The following is a 19,264-nucleotide window of genomic DNA, read 5'->3' as shown; positions in this document are numbered from 1 at the left end:
AATGCACACACTCTATCTCCTAAGCAAATACATGTCTGTGCAGCACCATGGCATCCCGGATCAGTAAAACAATCTCTAAAAACGAGGGGCTGCGCGTGGCGGTGTGTATCGAGCGTATATGTCTGCCCTCTGCTCCTGACCTGAACCTTGCAGGTCCCCCGCAGAACGCAGTCGGCTGTCATCAAGACAACAAGGGCCTCCTTACACAAGGTCATTCAATTTCACTCTATAGATTACCAAGAGACTGAATACAGACCTAATCAGTGGCATCTGATGCAAATGATTTGCTCCATATTGCTATGGGCTGATCCCACCAAGGGCTTCGCCCCTGATGACCTTCAAACCAGGCAGCCCATAAGTGGGGGGAGCTGGGGGGAGAACGAGCACTGAATCACACTGCTGAACACAGCACATATGTTTGCGACTTGAGGGGGGAAAAAAACAGCCTCCAACTGCCTCCAACAAAATCGTGTCTTTTTTTTTCAGCTCAAATGCAGCAGTGAATGGAGTATAGAGTAGGTCGTCTCAGCCTGTACCTCTGCAGTAGTTACAGGCCTGTGGATAAGTGCACGTTGTAATTGATAATTATCCAAGGTGCAGCAGGAGAGGGGGGGCAATTCCAAAGCAAATTGCACTTTTTTTTGGTAGAGCGAGACAAAGTAAACTAATTGGCGCCAGTTTCCATTCAGACTCACAGCATGAGGATAACGCTGTGAGTAAGAGCGAGCACAGAGTGCGGCAGATTCAGCTGGCTGCGCTATTCAATCATCAATCACATACTGTAGGGCTGACATGATCCCTGAGGATAACCAGAGCGGGGTTTCATAATGGCATCACATTGATCCCTGAACCGAGTCATTTCTGGATGATTATGTCCTACAAGCAATGTAGCTGTTGCTTCTTTTATAACAAAAGAAATCATACCAAAGCATTTGTAGTAAAAGTAAATTCCCCTTAAGATGCTTAAAATGTTACACCCAAAGAGGAGCTTGCGATGGAGAGAATGAGGTGCTGTGCTCCCAGGGGTTCCTGGTAAGTATGTGGTTTCCAGTGGAGAGTGCAAACCCCCCTATTAACCTTCACTGTCATCTTCAGGAGACTTTCTCATCTGTACACTTTCATAGTTTTTTTTATAAGCTTTTACAGCAGACAATTACAGAGACAGGTGCCTCAGACTCCTTGATCTTGCAAAGGTCCTTGAAGATTTTCATTTTTTAAAAGAAAAAAAAAAGAAAAAGAATAAGAAAAGAGGTCTTAATTTGCCACGCTTTCAAGGTTAAATGTGTACTCAATGGCTCCTGAGTAAAAGCCTCAATGTGTTTTCCACTGGGCTAGAAAAAAGGACACACGCCGTTCTGCAAACACAGCGATGGCTTCATTGAGACACATTCACAAAAGCCCTTATCTACGTGAGGGAATGATGATGATGATGATACATCTCTAACGTCCACTCACAGACCTGCCTTTGCGTGTGAACATCATCATCTGCCCGTTAAGTGCCTGGTAACAGGAAGAGAATGACAGCAGGGCTCACAGCCCCACCCTAACCAATGGAGGGTTATCGCGTCCTCAATGGGCCGATGCATTATGGATGGCTGAACCTCCAGCTGAGTCCAAGGGGCTGTGGCCAGAGGAGCCGGAGGAGAGGGAAGGAGAGGGAAGGAAACTGACCAATGCCCTCCTCTGTTGAGGGGCGATAATGCAGCCTGATGGGCCTGCGGGATCATTCTCTTATCTCACCCCCCTTGTAGATTATGGAAGTGAGTTACAAGCAAGGGCACAACACCTTGGAGTCTTAGGCCATTTAAAGAGGTGTTTACGTCTACGTTATCTTACCTGGATTAGATTTTTTTTGTTGTTGCTTTTTTGTGTGTAAATGGGATAATGTGTACGGTATATAACTCATAATGACTACTCATGCCAATCATTAAGGAATGGTGCACAGGTTTTTAAATATTTGAAAACCGTGTCTTACCGAAAACCTCATCCTGGGTTTCTGTCTCCACTGGGCTCTGGACTTCTGGTTCTGGTTCCGGTTCTTGTTCTATTTCTGGTTCTGGTTCTGGTGCTGGTTCTGGTGAGGGAGGCTGGAGAAAGAGAGAGAGAGAGAGAGAGAGAGAAGAGAGATAGAGGGACAGAGAGAAGGAGAGGAAAAGGGCATAAATAACAGGAAGAAGAGGTGCCATGGCAACAGTGAGGACATTTTATTAGCTGGTGCACACCTCTGAATGTGTGGCTGCAGCAATTAGCTGTTTATTTACTGTGTCACCGGCATTAGCCCAAGAGACGGGGCAAGCAAATACAGCGACTGCAGTAAGAGCGCACACTAAAAGCTTTCTTTAATGCCTCACAGATCGCTGCTACTTTTCCAAACCACTTCATGACTGTCTGTCTACTAGAAAAACTGCATGTGTGTGTGTTTCTAGTCTGTCCGCACACATTGATGTTCCACTGGAAACTGGATCAGATCAAAATAATTCAAATAAGGATCGCTTGCCAGCTTGATCAGAGGGCATGACAATATATCTTCCAATCATGCAGCAACAATTGGAATGTGAGGCTGAAAAGTGAGAGAATAAGAGAGAGAGAGAGAGAAAAAAAATAGGTGGAGATGCAAAGAAAAAGGAACAAGAAGGAGTCTCCTGATAACCACTGATACTACGTCCTGCTCCTATCCCTCTAGCCAGGCAATGGAAGGGACACCATCAGCTCACCACAAAAGCCCCTGATTGCACGAGAGTGTGGCAGGCTGGAGCTCCGTACGGCGAGAGCTCCCTGCGGGGGGAGGCTCTTGTGATTTCCGTGGGAGGGAGATCTTTGCTTAGGAAAGAAAGCCTTCCATGTCCTGACATTTCAAAGGAAAAAAGTAAGAGGGGTGGAAGGGGGGTACAAAAGTAAGGTTTTGTCAGCTGTCTTAGCGCTAGGCTAGCAGTTAATACGGAGTCGTGCTGTTAATGCCCGTTTGCTTGTTTGCCGAAGAAAACTAGATGCACAGGCAATCAAGAGAGCATTCAAACCTTCCTGTTGATCTCCATCATTCCAAAGATAATCATCTTAAAAATTCATGAAGTGTCAAGTGGGTTCAGCGTTGATTGTAACAACTAGAATGGTCCTCAGGAGCACGGACCTCCGCAAAGACTATACCCTGGAAATCAAGTGTTGTCGCGAGAGCAAAATTTGAATTCGCTCAGGGAGTCACTCTGGCAATCAGCAATGATGCTCATTATACGCATGATGCCCTTGGAGCCGAGCGGCACCGAACACATCAGTGTCTCTGATATAGGTGGGCCAGTGGTGAGCTAAACAGACGACAACAGAGCTGTTAAGTCCAGCATCAGTAGGTAAACATTGGTCGTAGTGTAACCCAATTGCAGTGATATTTTCAAATGCATGTTTGGTGCTGCCCCTCAAGTTGGGCCATTTTCATTCAATGGCCTGAGAGTCAGACCTACTCCAACATGCTGTGGCTTTGTCTTTAGACCATTCTACACTTTTCCACCAAGTTCCGTGGAAATCGGGCCTGTAGTTTTTCAATAACTCTGGCAGATGGCAATCGCAGCACACAGAAACAGGAAGCAAAAGGAGGACAAAAGACAGATCAGGATGGAGGATGGTGAATAAAAAAAGGTAAAAAAAAAAAGCGATACAAAGCAGACAAGAATCGAGCATTTCAGCTTGTTTTGATGTTCCCGCTAATACATACAGCGCTAAATCGCACTCCCACGCTAACCTCACGTCTTCCTTGGTGCACACCTTTCCAGACAAGACACAGCCAATAATTTAGCTGTGCTTTGAACACGAGCTAGGCCGAGGCATTCACAGCCGTTTAGGAGACGCAAGCAGGGTGTCTGCGCTCCAGTTGGCTTCATTCCCGGGTCTCTTAAGCAGCCGGGCCCACCTCCCCGAGGAGAACGTCTGACAGGAGCCCTGGCCACTTGTTCACAAACCCGCACAGTTCTCATCCCCTGACACAGCAGGATGGGCTCCAGCCACAAATAACATTCATTGGCAGGCTGGAGTACAAACAACACAACAAACAGAAGGAGCAGAAAAAGAGAAAGAAAGAAAGAGAGAAAGAAAGAAAGAAAGAAAGAAAGAAGTACAAACTGGCACAGGATGATGTCATTTGCACATTGTCGGTGAAAAGAGGGAGCAAACAAGCAACGAGAACGAGAGAACGAGAGAGTAAAATGCCAAAAGTGTACACAGGGAAAACACACACACACACACACACACACACACACACACACACACACACACACACACACACATATATACACACAAACACTTGTTTACACTCATTCAACTGTTCAAAATATGTAATATTTACACAGCTATTGAGAACCCTAAGGGAATAACAACAGGCACCACCCTGCATTGAGGATTTCATTTCATCAAACGTACAGTATTCCAGCAGTAGCAGCATTAACAGATAAAGCCCTGGCCAAAACCTTACAAGTGTAAAAAAACACTACGACTACAGTGTATACAAGTTGAGATGCTTGATCCCAATGAATAAACCATCTGTTTTCCAGTCAAGCCTCAAGACATAGTCTCAGGCTCCCTCATCTGGGGGTGGTTAGTTTTCACTTTTCCAACAACATCTGATACAGCAAAACATCCCCGCAGTTTCAGACAGCCGATCCCAGTGGATTTAGCAACGGCAGCAAAAAGTGAGCGGAGATGAAGTCTCACTTCATTTTTCAGTGAGAGTGAACATAATTACTATGTACCATACTCAATCAAAACTTAAAGACGACAATTAATGCTGACAGGGAAAAAAAAGCAATTTGGCTGCGGAAATCATCATCATAGATGAATGGATTGTTGTGTTTACAGTTGATGATGAACGCAATAATGAAACTGAGCAAAACTTTTTGTAATGGAAATGTCCTGAACTTTAATCACAAGATTAAGTACCTGAAAAGTCCTAAATGATTCATCTGTTTGTGTAGTTCTTCAAGGTTGTGTGGCTGGCAAATCTAGTATGTGTTCTAAAATACATGTACTGTACCTCAGAGGAGAAACGCCTCAAGACTGTGTGGTGTTGAGGTTGAACACAATGACCAGTTCATGGCAGGATGACTGGACATCGTATTCTGAGTTCAAAATATGTGCTAAAGCAACACACTCTCTCTCCACAAAGGCAAAGCGATGACAAGTATGACTCAGCATATTTCCTCACCATGGAGCAAATACACTCTACTTTCATCTCTCTCTCTCTCTCTCTCTCTCTCTCTCTCTCTCAATCCTTCTGGGCATCCTCCACCCAAGCACCTTCTCAGCAACTCTTGGCTCTTTCCCTTAGTCACCGAGCTCTTGTTTGTCAAAGTCAGAAGATCCTGTGCCTCTGCGTCCACCTACGCTGCATCCTCAAAGGACCTGGCCCTGGCTCTCCCTCACCTCCCAGCAATTAGAGTCAATCACAGTCTCCTCCCTCTACTGAGACGTGGAGAATACTAGAGCCGTTCCATCTCTCTGTGCTGAAGGTGCAATATTGCAATATTACAATATTGTGACCTCCAGAATGCTCCCTCTTTCATCTCTTTCTCTCTCTCTCTCTCTCTCTCTCTCTCTCTCTCTCTCTCCTCACAATCTATTATTCTGTCTATCTGCAGGCCCATAATAATATTCCTGAACCAGTCCCAAAGGTGCTATAATAAAGTCATAACCTTCCAGAGTGCTGACAGTCACTCTCCAGCCAAACGAAAACAACACATTGGACCTAGTTTGCACCTTTACCGAGATCTCACAGCTCCCCGAGAGCTCCTGCCGATGCGTTGACTTGACACACTGCTTTTTAAATCCATCTGAGGCAAATGAGCCGTCATCACGTCTGAAAAATAACAAAACAAATACGATACGCTCCTAATCAGATCTATTCTAACGGACTGCCTAAGGTGATGCATCTATAACGACTGAAAATACGAATCTAGAAGCTGTTTTGCTGGGTTTGTGCACAGGGAGTGAATAGGCGGGTTATCAGGGGAAAGTCAAGACCAAGTGATGGGGGGCTTTAACACCTGGAGAGCCGTAATACCTCCCAATTGGCACCTGGGAAAGGAGCCGGGAGATAAGTGGGGTTGAGCAGCCGTCGGCAATGAGAGCGAGACTTCATTACGATGCCAGGGGCAGCTTGTGCTATGCTGCCTACACCCCTTACACACGCACGCACACACACACACGCGCACGCGCACGCACACACGCACACACACACACACACACACACCACACCACACCACACCACACCACACACTACACACACACACACACACACTCCACTCAATTGCCCTCTCACTCTCTTTCCATCCCTCATTCTCTCTCTCTCCGCCACCCTATCTCCCCCTCTCCACCCAAATAAAAGGGGAGAGGAGAAGAGCAACATCTCAGTCGGGGCCTCCAAACAGTCTCAGCTTGTGTGCTCAAATGACCGCAGCCACGCTTGCGGCGCTATCTGCATTCTAATGGCTGCGTGCGATTTTCTCCAGCTCGGCAAGAGTGAGGCAGCTGCTAACAGACTTGGACAAGGCAAAGCAGGCTAATTATCTGATGTCATTAAAGTACATTAGCCCCTCCACGCAGGCGGGAACAATGAGGTGAGGTGTAATTTCTGAGGTGCTAAAAGAGGGAAAAAAAGCGAATGAGGGGTCTGAAGTAGAAAAACGAAAAAAACAACTCAAGGCTTAATCAGTCTATTCTCATCCAATTAAGAGTCCCATCTTGCAATCAAAGACCTAAAAGTCCAGGTGTTCCATCAAAAGCTCCGCTTCAACCCTCTCTGTTTCCGTGTAGTGCTGACCCGACTTGGTAAAGCTAAAACAGTCAGTGAGTTCTTTTCAGGTTCAGCCCTGCCAGCCAATATCTAGAATAGAGAATGGGGAAAAAAAACTGTTTGTATACAAACACCCCTGGGTGTACCTAACAACGTACACCCTAACAGTGAGAGTGACCTACATATCTGTAGCACAGAAAAAAACCTCCACACTGCAGATCTGAAGAACACAGTGAGAGTTGCTCACTTTAGTTCCAGTGTTATACAAGAGTGTGTGTGTGTGGGCAAGGTGTCCCCAAAAAGCACCGCAGCAGCAGTCATCCTCCCCAGCTGTCAGAGCGCTCGCTTATCCTCGCGCACCCCCACACACACACACCGCGACAGAGCAGGCTCGCTCGCGCACCCCCACACACACACACCGCGGCAGACTCAGAGAAGGCTCGCTCCGGCACAGATGGCAGAAAACAACTGGCAAAACTGCTGCCTTTGCTTGTACAACACCTAAGAGTTAAGCTGACATCCTAAAACAAAGGCTTAGCATCAACCGCCCCGGCAATATATGGGCCTGGCTCTCTCTCCGTCCAGGAAAAGCCCTGCTGGGAGTTATCTTTAGCACTGCAGATTTAGACGTTTGAAATAGAGGTTTTGTTCTAGATAAGGTAAACATTGGGCAACACAACCATTGGGCTCTTTTAGCGCACACACACGCACACACGCACACACACACACTCAGACACACACACACACACACACACACACACACACACACTCAGACACACACAGACACACACACACACACACTCAGACACACACACACACACACACACACACACACACACACACACACACACACACACACACACACACACACACACACACACACAGACATAAACATACATACACACATCCACCATTACAAACTCCACTGTTGTACTGTGTTTAAGGAGTAATGTGACGTCTTTGTCAAACAGAAGCCTGAGCATCACATAGACAGGCATATCATCCACTTAAGATGAAAGAGAAAAAGCGATGATGACGAGCCAAACTGTTTAAGAGCGGGAATCCTTAAGTAAGCTTTTTTCTGTATACATCCCACAGTTCAAAGCAGTGCCCTTCCAAACACAAGATTGTAAATGCTGTTCCAAGAAAAGAACCAAACCAAATAAAACCGAAAATGTTGCTGTAAAGTGTGCATAAATCTGAGGGGTTAGCTGGGTTAGCCGCACCACCACCACCACCACCAAGGGCCACTCCGTTCAGCCATTTCAATTAACATGCGATGAAAAATAGCACTTCACAATTGGAGACGGCCTAATACCTATGCCTAATGCACGACCACAGGAGATGAAACGACCAGAGTGCTTGAATAAATGTCATTAAGCATCACATATCTCCATGGCAACAAGCAGGGGAGACGTGAGAAGCTGATGTGAACAACACAGACCTCAATCCTAAGTAAAAAGGCATATCAGAGATATGAATGTTCTGCACATTTAAAATCTATAATTAAATGGGACAATGACTACATTACTTTAGTCATCATTACACAATGCTATGAGATAATGGCTATAGTTTAATCAACATCCTACTGCACATAATCTGAGTCCTTTTAGCAACACTGTTGGCCTCAAGCATATTGTTGATTTGTCCGTAGAGGGGACAACACAGAAGTAAATATCAGACGTTACTATTACAATAATATAAGCCTTGTGTTGAAACAAGCTAACGCACAGCATTTTAGACAAATTTGTGCAATTACATTCTGAAATAAATACTCTTACGTTTATCCAGACTACTTCAGTCTGACCAATTCTGAAAAGCTTAACTGGTTTGTCAACAAGCGTTGGATCCTTCTTTAATATTCACTATCTGTTACATGTATTTATTGTCTTGATACATTATAATAGATATTGATATCACACACTAAAAAACTAAGATGATAAGATGACTAAGATGATTTGTGTTACTAAGATTGAGTATGTGTAGTTACTCATAGCATGTACTACATGTTAGAGAACTGTGGCAAAAAAGTGTGTATCAGCAAGATTCAATGAGAATTCTCCCCCAAAAAGACTTATTTCTTTTTCACGTTCTGCGATTGGGAAGAATGACTCAACATAATGGCCCTTTTATGGCCTTGCGTGCAGACACCCTGCAGGTGTGACAGGCTACTCTGATGGCCTTGATATTATCATCACGGCTCCTGTTCATTAGGAACTCTCTCTCTCTCTCTTGCTCTCGCTCTTGCTCTCTCGCTCTCTCTCTCTCTCTCTCTCTCTCTCATACACACACACACTCTCGCTCTCTCTCCCTCTCTCTCTCTCACACACACACACTCACTCTCTCTCTCTCTCTCACACACACACTCTCGCTCTCTCTCGCTCTCTCTCTCTCTCCCTCTCTATCTCTCTCTCCCGGCCACACAGATGTGGCCTAAGTAACACTAATGAAGCGGTGCTTGGCAACACTCTCTCAGGGCCTAATGCCGTCGATGAACAGGACGGGGTGTTTCCAGCGCAGCGCGCACCCCTGGCCCTGCATCACTCCTGCTGATAAGAGTGCTGAGCACGGCCCACAGGCACCCAAGGGCCCAGCAAGGAGGTGGAGAGCGTGTGTGTGTGTGTGTGTGTGTGTGTGTGTGTGTGTGTGTGTGTGTGTGTGTGTGTGTGTGCCTGTGTGTGTGTGTGTGTGTGTGAGTGCCTGTGTGTGTGTGTGTGTGTGTGTGTGTGTGAGTGCGTGTGTGTGTGTGTGTGTGTATGTGGGTGTGTATGTGTGTGTGTGTGTGTGTGTGTGTGTGTGTGTGTGTGTGTGTGTGTGTGTGTGTGTGTCTGTGTGTGTGTGTGTGTGTGTGTGTGTGTGTGTGTGTGTGTGTGTGAGGATGGGGGGTGTCAGGAAACATCAAGAGCGGATGAGAAACGAAAAGGGGGTGGGGGGGGAGTGCAAGAAACCTCAAGAACATCAAGAGAGGATGAGAAGTGAAAGAGAGGGGGAGGCGGGGGGGGGGGGGGGGGGGGGTAAGAGTAATGGAGTGTGTGAGAGAGGAATGTAATGTAGCCTACTCACTTAGACTTCTTTGGTAGGGATCAGTAAATTATCCCTTAGCTTAACTTACTGTAAACTGTACAACTGGCATCCTCTCATTTTGGGTTGCATGCAAAGTTAGTGTTTATAGTTTTACACAATTGCTGAAACACATTTTTTTTTTTAAACCTTCCACCCTTTTCTCATCATTTTAAATACAACTCCCCATTCTACTACATTCACAAAACGTTCTTTTCACATAGCTATACTGTATATAAAAAATGCATTTACTGCATTGTAAATTATGAACATTTCTGCTGGAGTTATATGCTCTGCCCTGAACACATGTTATATTTTCTGATGTAGTGTGTGGTGACTGCTCGCTCAGTAGTATTTTCATTTTGACTGCTTTGTGAATGATCTGATGACACTGTTAGGTTTTGAGCACAGGTAAAACACTTTTGAGGTGAAGTGTCAGAGGTTTTGTGAATGTAGTTTGAGAATGTGGTTTGAGTTTACAGTTTTCAGAAAAAGGTGTGTGTGTGTGTGTGTGTGGGGGGGGGGGTAATTGTGAAAAACAGTAGTTACATTTGCCACTCATATATGCAGTAAGTCTGTCAACCCACTCTTCATAGAGCTGACTGTCTATCCAACCCACCCACAGAGTCTACACTAAATGCTAAACCGAATTGGAATGTGTTCTCAGGGTAACATAATCATAAACTTGAAACTTAAAATGAGTGTATGGAAAGTCTGCTGTATAACTGAAAATGTACTGACATTTCAGCAGGGGCATCGAAACCAACCCTCACACAAACACACACACACACACTCATACACACACACACACACACACACGCAAGCATACACGCACAAACACATACAGTACGCACGCACATGAAGATATACAATGGGATCAAAGTTCAGTCTTGAAAAGTGTGAGGGTGTGCTAAGGAGGTCCTTTACCACAGCATATTGATTGTGCAACTGAGGTGAACACCCACACACACACAAACACAGGCCTTACCTTGCTCTCTGTTTGCTGCTCACGCTTTGCCAGGTGCTGTCCCATACTGTCAACACAGACTACAGAAACGAAGACAGAACAAAAACAGAATTAGAAACAAATCGTTTTTTAAGGCCCACTTAACTTTACTTAATCATTCAAACGTTTTTAAAAATATCAACTGTGCAAAATACATTTTTAATGACTGAAGATGGGGGGAAATTATGCAAATACTTATGCAAAATGAGGGGAACTTAAGCGTGAACTGTTTACTACCATCACCACGGGGAGAAGCGCACAAAGTGTTGCCGCCATGACAAATTGTGCCTTGTTAAACACATTGGGGTGTCTGAGTCACGTTAAGGCAATCACGAGAAGATTAGAGGGTTTGAAGTGAACCGCAAAAACAGTTCCCAAAACAGTCATGCCAAACGTCTTTGTGAGGACCTTCATTTATTTCTGAACAACAGTTCCTATCAGCATTGCCGTGAGATGTACACTCAGCATGATGTTAACTATAGTTAATTAAGTTACAGTATAAGCACCAGATAAGTGCTTGGGGTGGAGAGAGATCTGAACCTACAGTAGGATCCGGTTAGGCATGTCAAATGAAGGTCACAAGTTGAGTGGAGCAAATAAGTGAGCAACTGCCTCCTGGATATCAATATCATTATGCTTTTTGTTGCTGTGCCCCAAATGTTGTGGGGTCATCTCATCACTCTTGTTTGCTTTGCTTGTTGTTGGCTAGGCTGACCACCGTGATTTCACAATTTGCCTGACGTAGATGTGACTAATGAGCAGACTCCACTCCAAGATGCCTGAACGTAATCCGGCTGGAACTGAGGATGTCACAAGGTACAGATCCTGGCATACAGTATTACATTGAAACTTTATGATGAAATGTGAAATATGCCACGACTTGCACTTAGGTGGTGCCTTCAGAGGAAAAATCTGATGGAGGTGAGCATTACTCCGAGTGACGCAAGTATTTCAAGCATTTCTCTCCTGACACGATGAAAGCATTAAAACAAATACACAGAGAGACACAGAACTCTTGGGGTTTGGTTGCAAGCCATAAAATCAAGAGGCCCTGACGAGTTCTTTGAGTGGAAATGACACATATTTTGCATGTCTCTGTGGTAATGGTCACAAATAAATAAATATATTTGTGCATTTGACATCAGAATTAAATAAAAAAAAAAGGAACGAAGCCAAGCCTGAGGCCTTCATTAGCCCAGTGGAATGTGTCAAAATTCCCAAACTTAAGAAGAAAAAAAAAACAGCTTGAGTCATCAATCATAGTGCTAACATTACATGGCGGAAGCATCTATAATGTTCCCCCTACACTATCTACCTCGGTAGAAAATAGGCTACTTAAAACTTTGACTTTCAGGTCTCCTCCATCCCTCATGATAAAACACCACACTCATAGCCCAATTAGGTTCTCTAGTCACCGCTACAGCTCTCAAGACAACCTTTGGACTGCTGCACTCAACCACACTTCCATCTTGGGAACAGTAAAGGCCAATCCAATCTAACAGCCTGATGCGGGGAAATTACAATCTACGTAAACAAAATCGAAAGGCAGTATCCCTTAAAAAAAAAAAAAAAAAAAAAAAAAAAAAAAAAAAAAAAAGAGCGGGAGAGCGGGAGACTGGGGCGCTGATGTAAACACGCTCTCCCCTGGGCCCGGAACAAATTAAATCCGGCTACAGCGCCTCACCAGCACAGCAATCCTGAGATAAATGTCGGGACCGTGCTGATGAAACTCCTCCTGCTGAGCAGGTAATACAAAAAAAAAATATATAAATAAAAAATAGTAAAAAAAAAAGAAAAAAGAAAAAAAAAACACACAGACACATCAGCGTCTCCCAACACAACACATTTAGATAGCGCTTCCTCGAAATATCTGCGCATCACAAAGCGATTAAAAGGTACTTAGCTTGCGCTGTATGATGCATTATTCAATAAACACAGAGCCAGCAGGTTCAGGGCTTTAGGGAGACACACACCACAGATACATCTAGATTGGGGAAGGAAAACATCCCTCTATTTCAGGGGAGGCTGGGGGTGTCTAGTCATGGGAAAAAAGAATGAGGCAGCAGACGGTCCCGTATCTTTTCCGTAAACGGCAGACAACAGTAGCCTTTTCTTTATTGCACTGAAAGCTCATATATCCAAAGGCAATGAAAACCATAAAGTCGAGATCTCATCTGAAGTGAAACCGACCTGCTAATGCACAGGGGTACAGTATAGGCGTGTAGACTTTACTCTGGTTTACAAAACACATAGGAGGAGACGGACAGGTAAGACACTGTTTGCTGAAGATACCATTAGTTAGCAGCACCCACAGAGACCACGGTATGTTCAAAACTGTGCTGTGTATGCCTATTGTGGGTAAGCAGGGCAACAGTGACAGGATGTTCTCCATTCAAAGATTACAGTAGTAGCCTATATTAACTGCAGGGTCTCTGAAACCCTATAAGAACATCTCGAGGCCCTGGCATTTAGAAAACAAGATCATAGCTTTGACAGTTTAAACTCACAGCATTCCTTCCCCAAGCCTATTATACTGGAGAAGCTCACATTTATGAGGGTATGAAACTCACTCACTCTTTTTCTACCAGGTAGGTACTGTAGAAGGTGGAATTAACTATAAAACGAGACAAAAAAGTGGGATGGTGAGGGCTGGATGGAATATGTCTCGCAAGCACTGAATGTGGAGGCTGAAAGGAAAATATTTCACTAGTACCTCATAGCCTCTTTTGGGGAAGCAAAACAATTTTAACACTCCTTTGGAAGAAATTACACCCTACACTCAACTACCAGAGTGGCAGATACGGATTTGATGTATAGGTGCATGTTCCTTCATGTGTGAGAGAATGCATTGTTCATAAGCTCGGGTGTACCATAAGCACTCTTTCTGGAATGAAAGTGTGTGTGTGTGTGTGTGTGTGTGTGTATGTGTGTGTGGCTGTGTGTGTTTTTGTGTGTGTGTGTGTGTGTGTGTGTGTGTGTGTGTGTGTGTGTGTGTGTGTGTGTGTGTGTGTGTGTGTGCGTGTGTGCGTGTGTCTCTGTGTGTCTGTGTATGCATGTTTGTTTGTATGTTTGATTACTGTGGTATACAAAAGCAAGCAATTATGCCCCTGGAGAAACAGGACAAAAGGGTTGTAAAAACTATGGCAAGACATTTCCTAATTAAATATAAGCTTACATGCATGTGCTAGCATGGGGGGAGGGTGAATTCCTGGTAACAAATTCCAAAGGAGAGAAAAGTCTACACTACATGTTTAGGCAAGCTCCCTTCCAGAGTTCTGATCAAGCTCCACTGTTGGATAAGCTAACATCCCTTTTCCAGCAGTGACTGGCTGACGCACCCAACGGAAGGCTCAGTTTCATTTGTTTGTTTGTTTGTTTGTTTGTTCAACTTGCAGTGGCAGTTGTGCTCTTACTAACTACAGATGAGATCTTAATGGAACTACTGTATGCAATCTGTTGTCTATTCTGTTATCTTACTATTTTCTATTTCAAACTGGCAAACTGACAAGCTAGACTTCACTCACCAACAGTCGAAGAGCCAACTCATCACTGATTAAACTGATTGCTGATTAAAGCTCATTTAACTGATTTGGCCAAAATGTATTTGTGTAATTTATTTGGCTGATCATGTTAGCCTCACATAGGCCTACACAGCCAAATCACAGACATTCTACTTAGTGCTTATAATCCACAGGGTCACTAAACGTATTTGAAAGGTCCTTGAGATGACTGTCTGCAAATATTGCAACCATCTAGGTAAGCTATGGTATTCCAAGAATGACAGACAAGTTGTGTATGAAGGGTGAGTGCTAGTTCCCTTCCTGCGACCTTAGATAGATAGATAGATACTTTATTGATCCCCAAGGGGAAATTCAACCTTGTTGTACTCGTCAACTCTCATACTCACTCACCACCTTCTCTGTAACTGAGGAGACTGCAGTTTTGACTGGCTGCCACTGTAGGCCTGGCCTAGTATCGCACATCAAAACCCCAACCTCGTACTCAGATTGAAGCATCTGTCAAAAACTTAAATGCACAAAAAGGAAAACTTCTACAGGGGCGAAGAGTACAGTATGTTTTTTTGAGGTGCATGAGACTACTGATGCAAGAGGTACGGAGGGTGTGTGTGTGTGTGTGTGTGAGGGGGTTATGGAGACGTTACACAACAGCACTGGCGATCATACTGTACACGGGCTCGAGAGGGGAGAGAGAGGGAGGCTGTTGCATAACACCTTGAAGAGGGGAGGAAATACAACACATCTCAAAGCAAATTACCTCAGCGCAACAAAAGACATGAGACGAGAGGAGCTCATTCCGCCTCTGCAAACCCCCCACCTCCGCTACACCCCTTCCAAACCGCATCCTCATCCCACCTCCATATAGGTTTGTCCCTAATTGATGTGTCACCCACACGAAGGTTCTCACACACACACACACACACACACACACACACACACACACACACACACACACATACACACACACACTCAAGACTCTCAGAGTCTCAAGTAGCCGTAGAATAGAGAATGACCATGTAGGGAAAACAGAGCTACAGATCGAGCAAGACTAATGAAGGGTGAGAAGATGGAAGGGGTGCCCAGAATAGACTGAGATTGAGAAACCCACATGAGGGGTTGACTGAGGGTGAGAATCTGACTGTTGAGGAGCACATACAGGGGAAAAAAGACATTGAAATAGTAGACACACACACACACACACACACACACACACACTCACGCACACAGAACATGCACACACGCACATCCACGCGCAAGCACACACACGCACACACACCATGCACGCAAGCACATCCACGCACAAGCCCACACACACACACACATAGGCATGCACGCACACACACTCTCTCTCTCGCACACACACACACACACACACACACACACACACACACACTTACAGTACACATTCACACTCACACTCATACCCATACTCATACGGACACGAGAGACGTCGTTAGGGGTTGTTGCATGCATGGCTGATCAAATGCATGCATGAAGTGCATCTGCACACGCGTCTCCCTCCCTCCACACACATACGCTGGAGTCTGCTGCATACGAGAGAGAGAGAGAGAGAGAGCTCAGAGCCCCCAGGCTTGTTGGGCTGTGCTCAGCGGGCCTTCCGAAATTGGACAGATGCATCATCAACACACGTAAATGATGAGCTATTCGACTCACTCCGGTCTGCCCTACTTGTGGGATTGCCGTCTCTCCTCTCCCCCGACGCGGAAATTCAATTGCTGTGAAAATTACAAATGTAAACCATTTGAGACGCGGCACTCTGTTAACGCTGCCGCCACCCCTTTATCACTTTATCATCAACACAAACTCCCTCACTGCCCATTTCATTTCAGGCACTCTCACACCGGCCATGCAGCATCTCAGCGTGAGAGCCGGCGTGAGAGCCAGCGTGCTGCGGTCATTAAAATTGGATGTCAATCACTGTGTGCACTGAGCGGTGCAGAGAGGATATTTTTAAAGCCCATTTATCCCATCTGACCTGATCTCTGCATCTGCATCCCCCCTCCTGGATCTGTTTCCCAGGCTCTCCCTGGGAGGACCAGGAGGCTACAACTGTCCCGCTCTTTGCATGCATTCAGCATATTGTGGCCCAGACTCTGTGGTCTCGTCCCGCGGCCTAATACGGAACAGACCTATACTAATCTCTCGCATGCCACTGAATGAATGACTCCGGCGGATAATACCCACGCAATTATGGGTTTGTTTTGTTGCCACCACTGAATGTTCCCGAGGACTCGTACACACACACACACACACCGACACCAACAACACAGAGGAAACCACTAAATGACTAGGCACGTTACTTCGCAATCCCATTTCCTCATGCCCAGTTCCAAGTTTTATAAACTCCTTCTCGGTAGACTGTGATGCTTATGCAATGAGAGAGCAAATAGGAAAGCTCACAATACAGGCATCAGCCGTCCCCTCCTCTCCTCTCCTTCAAGACCAGCTGGAGGATTATGGGGAATAACAGATGCCGGAGACAGCCCTTTCCAATCTGCATGGAACATCGCAAAAGCCAAAGTTCACAAAAATGTTTGTGGGCAACAACATGTCACTGAATGTTTTCACGGTAGGCCTACCTGAGGCTCTCCAATCCAAAGAAAAGAAATCGACTAGAGATAAGCTCTACCAGAGGCCTTGAATTTGAAATCTGTATATAGCGGGTACAATTTCAGCCGTGGGATAAAAGGTGACACTGACTGCTGATAAAACTGAAATAGATAACGTTGCAATATGAGCAGTGTTGCTTGTTTTAAAGTACCCAATCTAGAGGATATATCAAGGACAAACACTGTGCACAGGTGTGAAGGAAAGGGATTGTGAATCTGTGAAAGAGTAAGATTATAGCAGGTTTACATTGTGGCTGTTGCCTGTTGGAGACTAATCTTTGCTGCCAAACAAACACGGTATAATCATCCGATGTGAACTTAAAATTGTGATCTTTAGATTTCCAAGTGAACACATGCAATAGGTGCTTCTCAACATGCCTCCTCGATCCTCGAGGGGCGTTCCCACTGATCTATAACTAACACTGGATAGACTATCCCATTGTTTTCGCCCCATCATTCTTTATGTAGATCAGTGAGGATCGAGGCCCGAGGAGCGAAGGAGGATGTATAAAAGCCCAAATGAGAGGCACCCAAAGAAGGCTCATTTGGAGCCTCTGAGGTTAAAGGTCCGTGTCAGGCTATTCAATTCTGCCATTGGAAGTAAATCTGGACAAAACATTCTGTTTCTGTGACCATGTAACTGTAAATCACAAAGACACCAAGTGCAGGTGGCGCAGTCTAAATCGCAACATTTGTTAAGTCTCCATCCTTAGAATTCCTTAGACTTAATCTGACGTGTGTCAAACATAAATCACACACCGTGACAATATAATCCAGATGCATTCTGCACAATGCAGTACACAATGCATTCATAAAAGCACCGCAGTCAGAGTTGGCACAAGGCTGACGACATAATGCGCTACGCTATTGATGACAACCATCAATAAAGAAGAGTATCAAATAAAGTCAGTACAATAAATAGGTATATTATGATATACAAATGTTCATTTCCCATGGCGTATAAAGGGAGAAAGGAATATGTATGCTCTGGCTACAGCTCTTGAGAGCTCCAGTTGGGACCAGTTGAGGAGAAACATAACTGACAGACAACAGCGAAATCCATATGTATTTAAGTATAACATAGACATTCACTGAGATTACATGAGTCAGTTCTAATGACAGCTCGGTGAATCACTGTACATTTCTACCTCCACTCTCTCCCTCTCTCTCTCTGTGTGTGTGCGTGTGTGTGTGTGTGTTACTTGGCTCTTGAGTCCAGCTAACAAGACTACTGCTGTTAAGCCTGCAGACAAGTCCTCTGGACCCACGACACGCTGCCACATCACACAGAGGTCAGTGGCCCTGCTCTCTCCAAGGTGCTGAAGAAATCACACTGTCCTCACACACACACACACACACACACACACACACACACATACTTCCTTCTTCAAGAACCCATCCCTTCCTCCACATGGAGAACACTTCTGGCAACGTCATATAGAGTACAAGCCCTTCTCTCAGCTCCAGTCCATAAATGAAGCTAACACAAAAGGCATACAGACACAAACCCCTAAACACACACACACACACACACACACACACACGCATACACAGAGACACACATGCACACAGTACGAGTGCAAAAGTGCTATGAATACGCTCTTAAGAGCCAGCAGGTCATGGTGCTGATGTCGCACGGTCTCTCCGGGAGCTCAGCAGGATCTGACTGTCGCCCTTGTGGACGGACAAACACGTCACCTCACCCTCCAGCTGCTAAGACTTGCGCTAACAACTGCCGCTATACGGTGCGAGGCTTACGTAATCCCCTGCACAGTCACACGCTATGAGCCCGCCATGGACACTGTCACCGGGGGGGGTGTGGGGGCAGAGGGGTCCCCATCTGTTCCAGGAGCTGGAATAACATCTGGTGCATCAGGAGGAAGGGATGGTGGGAAGCCAGTGGAGTCAAGCAGGGAAGGAGGATCTACTGTGCCTCCCCTCTTGGTTATAATTTTTAGTTTGTTTATATCCATTCCTACTAATTTGACTTTAATTAGACCTAAAGACTTTAATAAGACCAAATAGCTATTACGGTACAGATTATCACCACTGGCTACTTCAGGGCACTGAGTGTGACAAAAAAGGGGAGAACGGATGTGTCTGAACAAGTGGTTGCATGCCACGGTGGACAAACGTGCGAATACACTTGCTGCGGTCCAAACATTTTTTTTTTTTGCAATATCACAGGCTGTCAGCGATGATTACACCACTCTCAAGAGACAGACACAGCAGCTCCAAACAGGATGCCTGCTGCCCTACATTTGTGCCCGTTTCTGTT

General features: G+C 45.2%; 1 protein-coding gene across 2 annotated transcripts in view; it reads right to left on the bottom strand.

The window, feature by feature from the left end:
- LOC134082573 (myelin basic protein-like) overlaps window positions 1-19,264 on the bottom strand; it is a 50,733-nt gene that overhangs the window by 28,470 nt on the left and 2,999 nt on the right. For both annotated transcript variants that reach the window (XM_062538386.1, XM_062538385.1), the window contains 2 exons: window positions 10,821-10,879; window positions 1,976-2,087 (listed from right to left, as the gene is read on the bottom strand). In XM_062538386.1, the coding sequence (XP_062394370.1) occupies window positions 1,976-2,087; window positions 10,821-10,865 (157 nt within the window). In that variant the 5' untranslated portion in view covers window positions 10,866-10,879. The remainder of the gene's footprint in view (window positions 1-1,975; window positions 2,088-10,820; window positions 10,880-19,264) is intronic.

This window comes from Sardina pilchardus, chromosome 6 (genome assembly GCF_963854185.1).
Source record: "Sardina pilchardus chromosome 6, fSarPil1.1, whole genome shotgun sequence".
In the NCBI taxonomy this organism is placed as follows: Eukaryota; Metazoa; Chordata; class Actinopteri; order Clupeiformes; family Clupeidae; genus Sardina; species Sardina pilchardus.
This window is presented reverse-complemented; position numbering and strand designations above follow the sequence as displayed.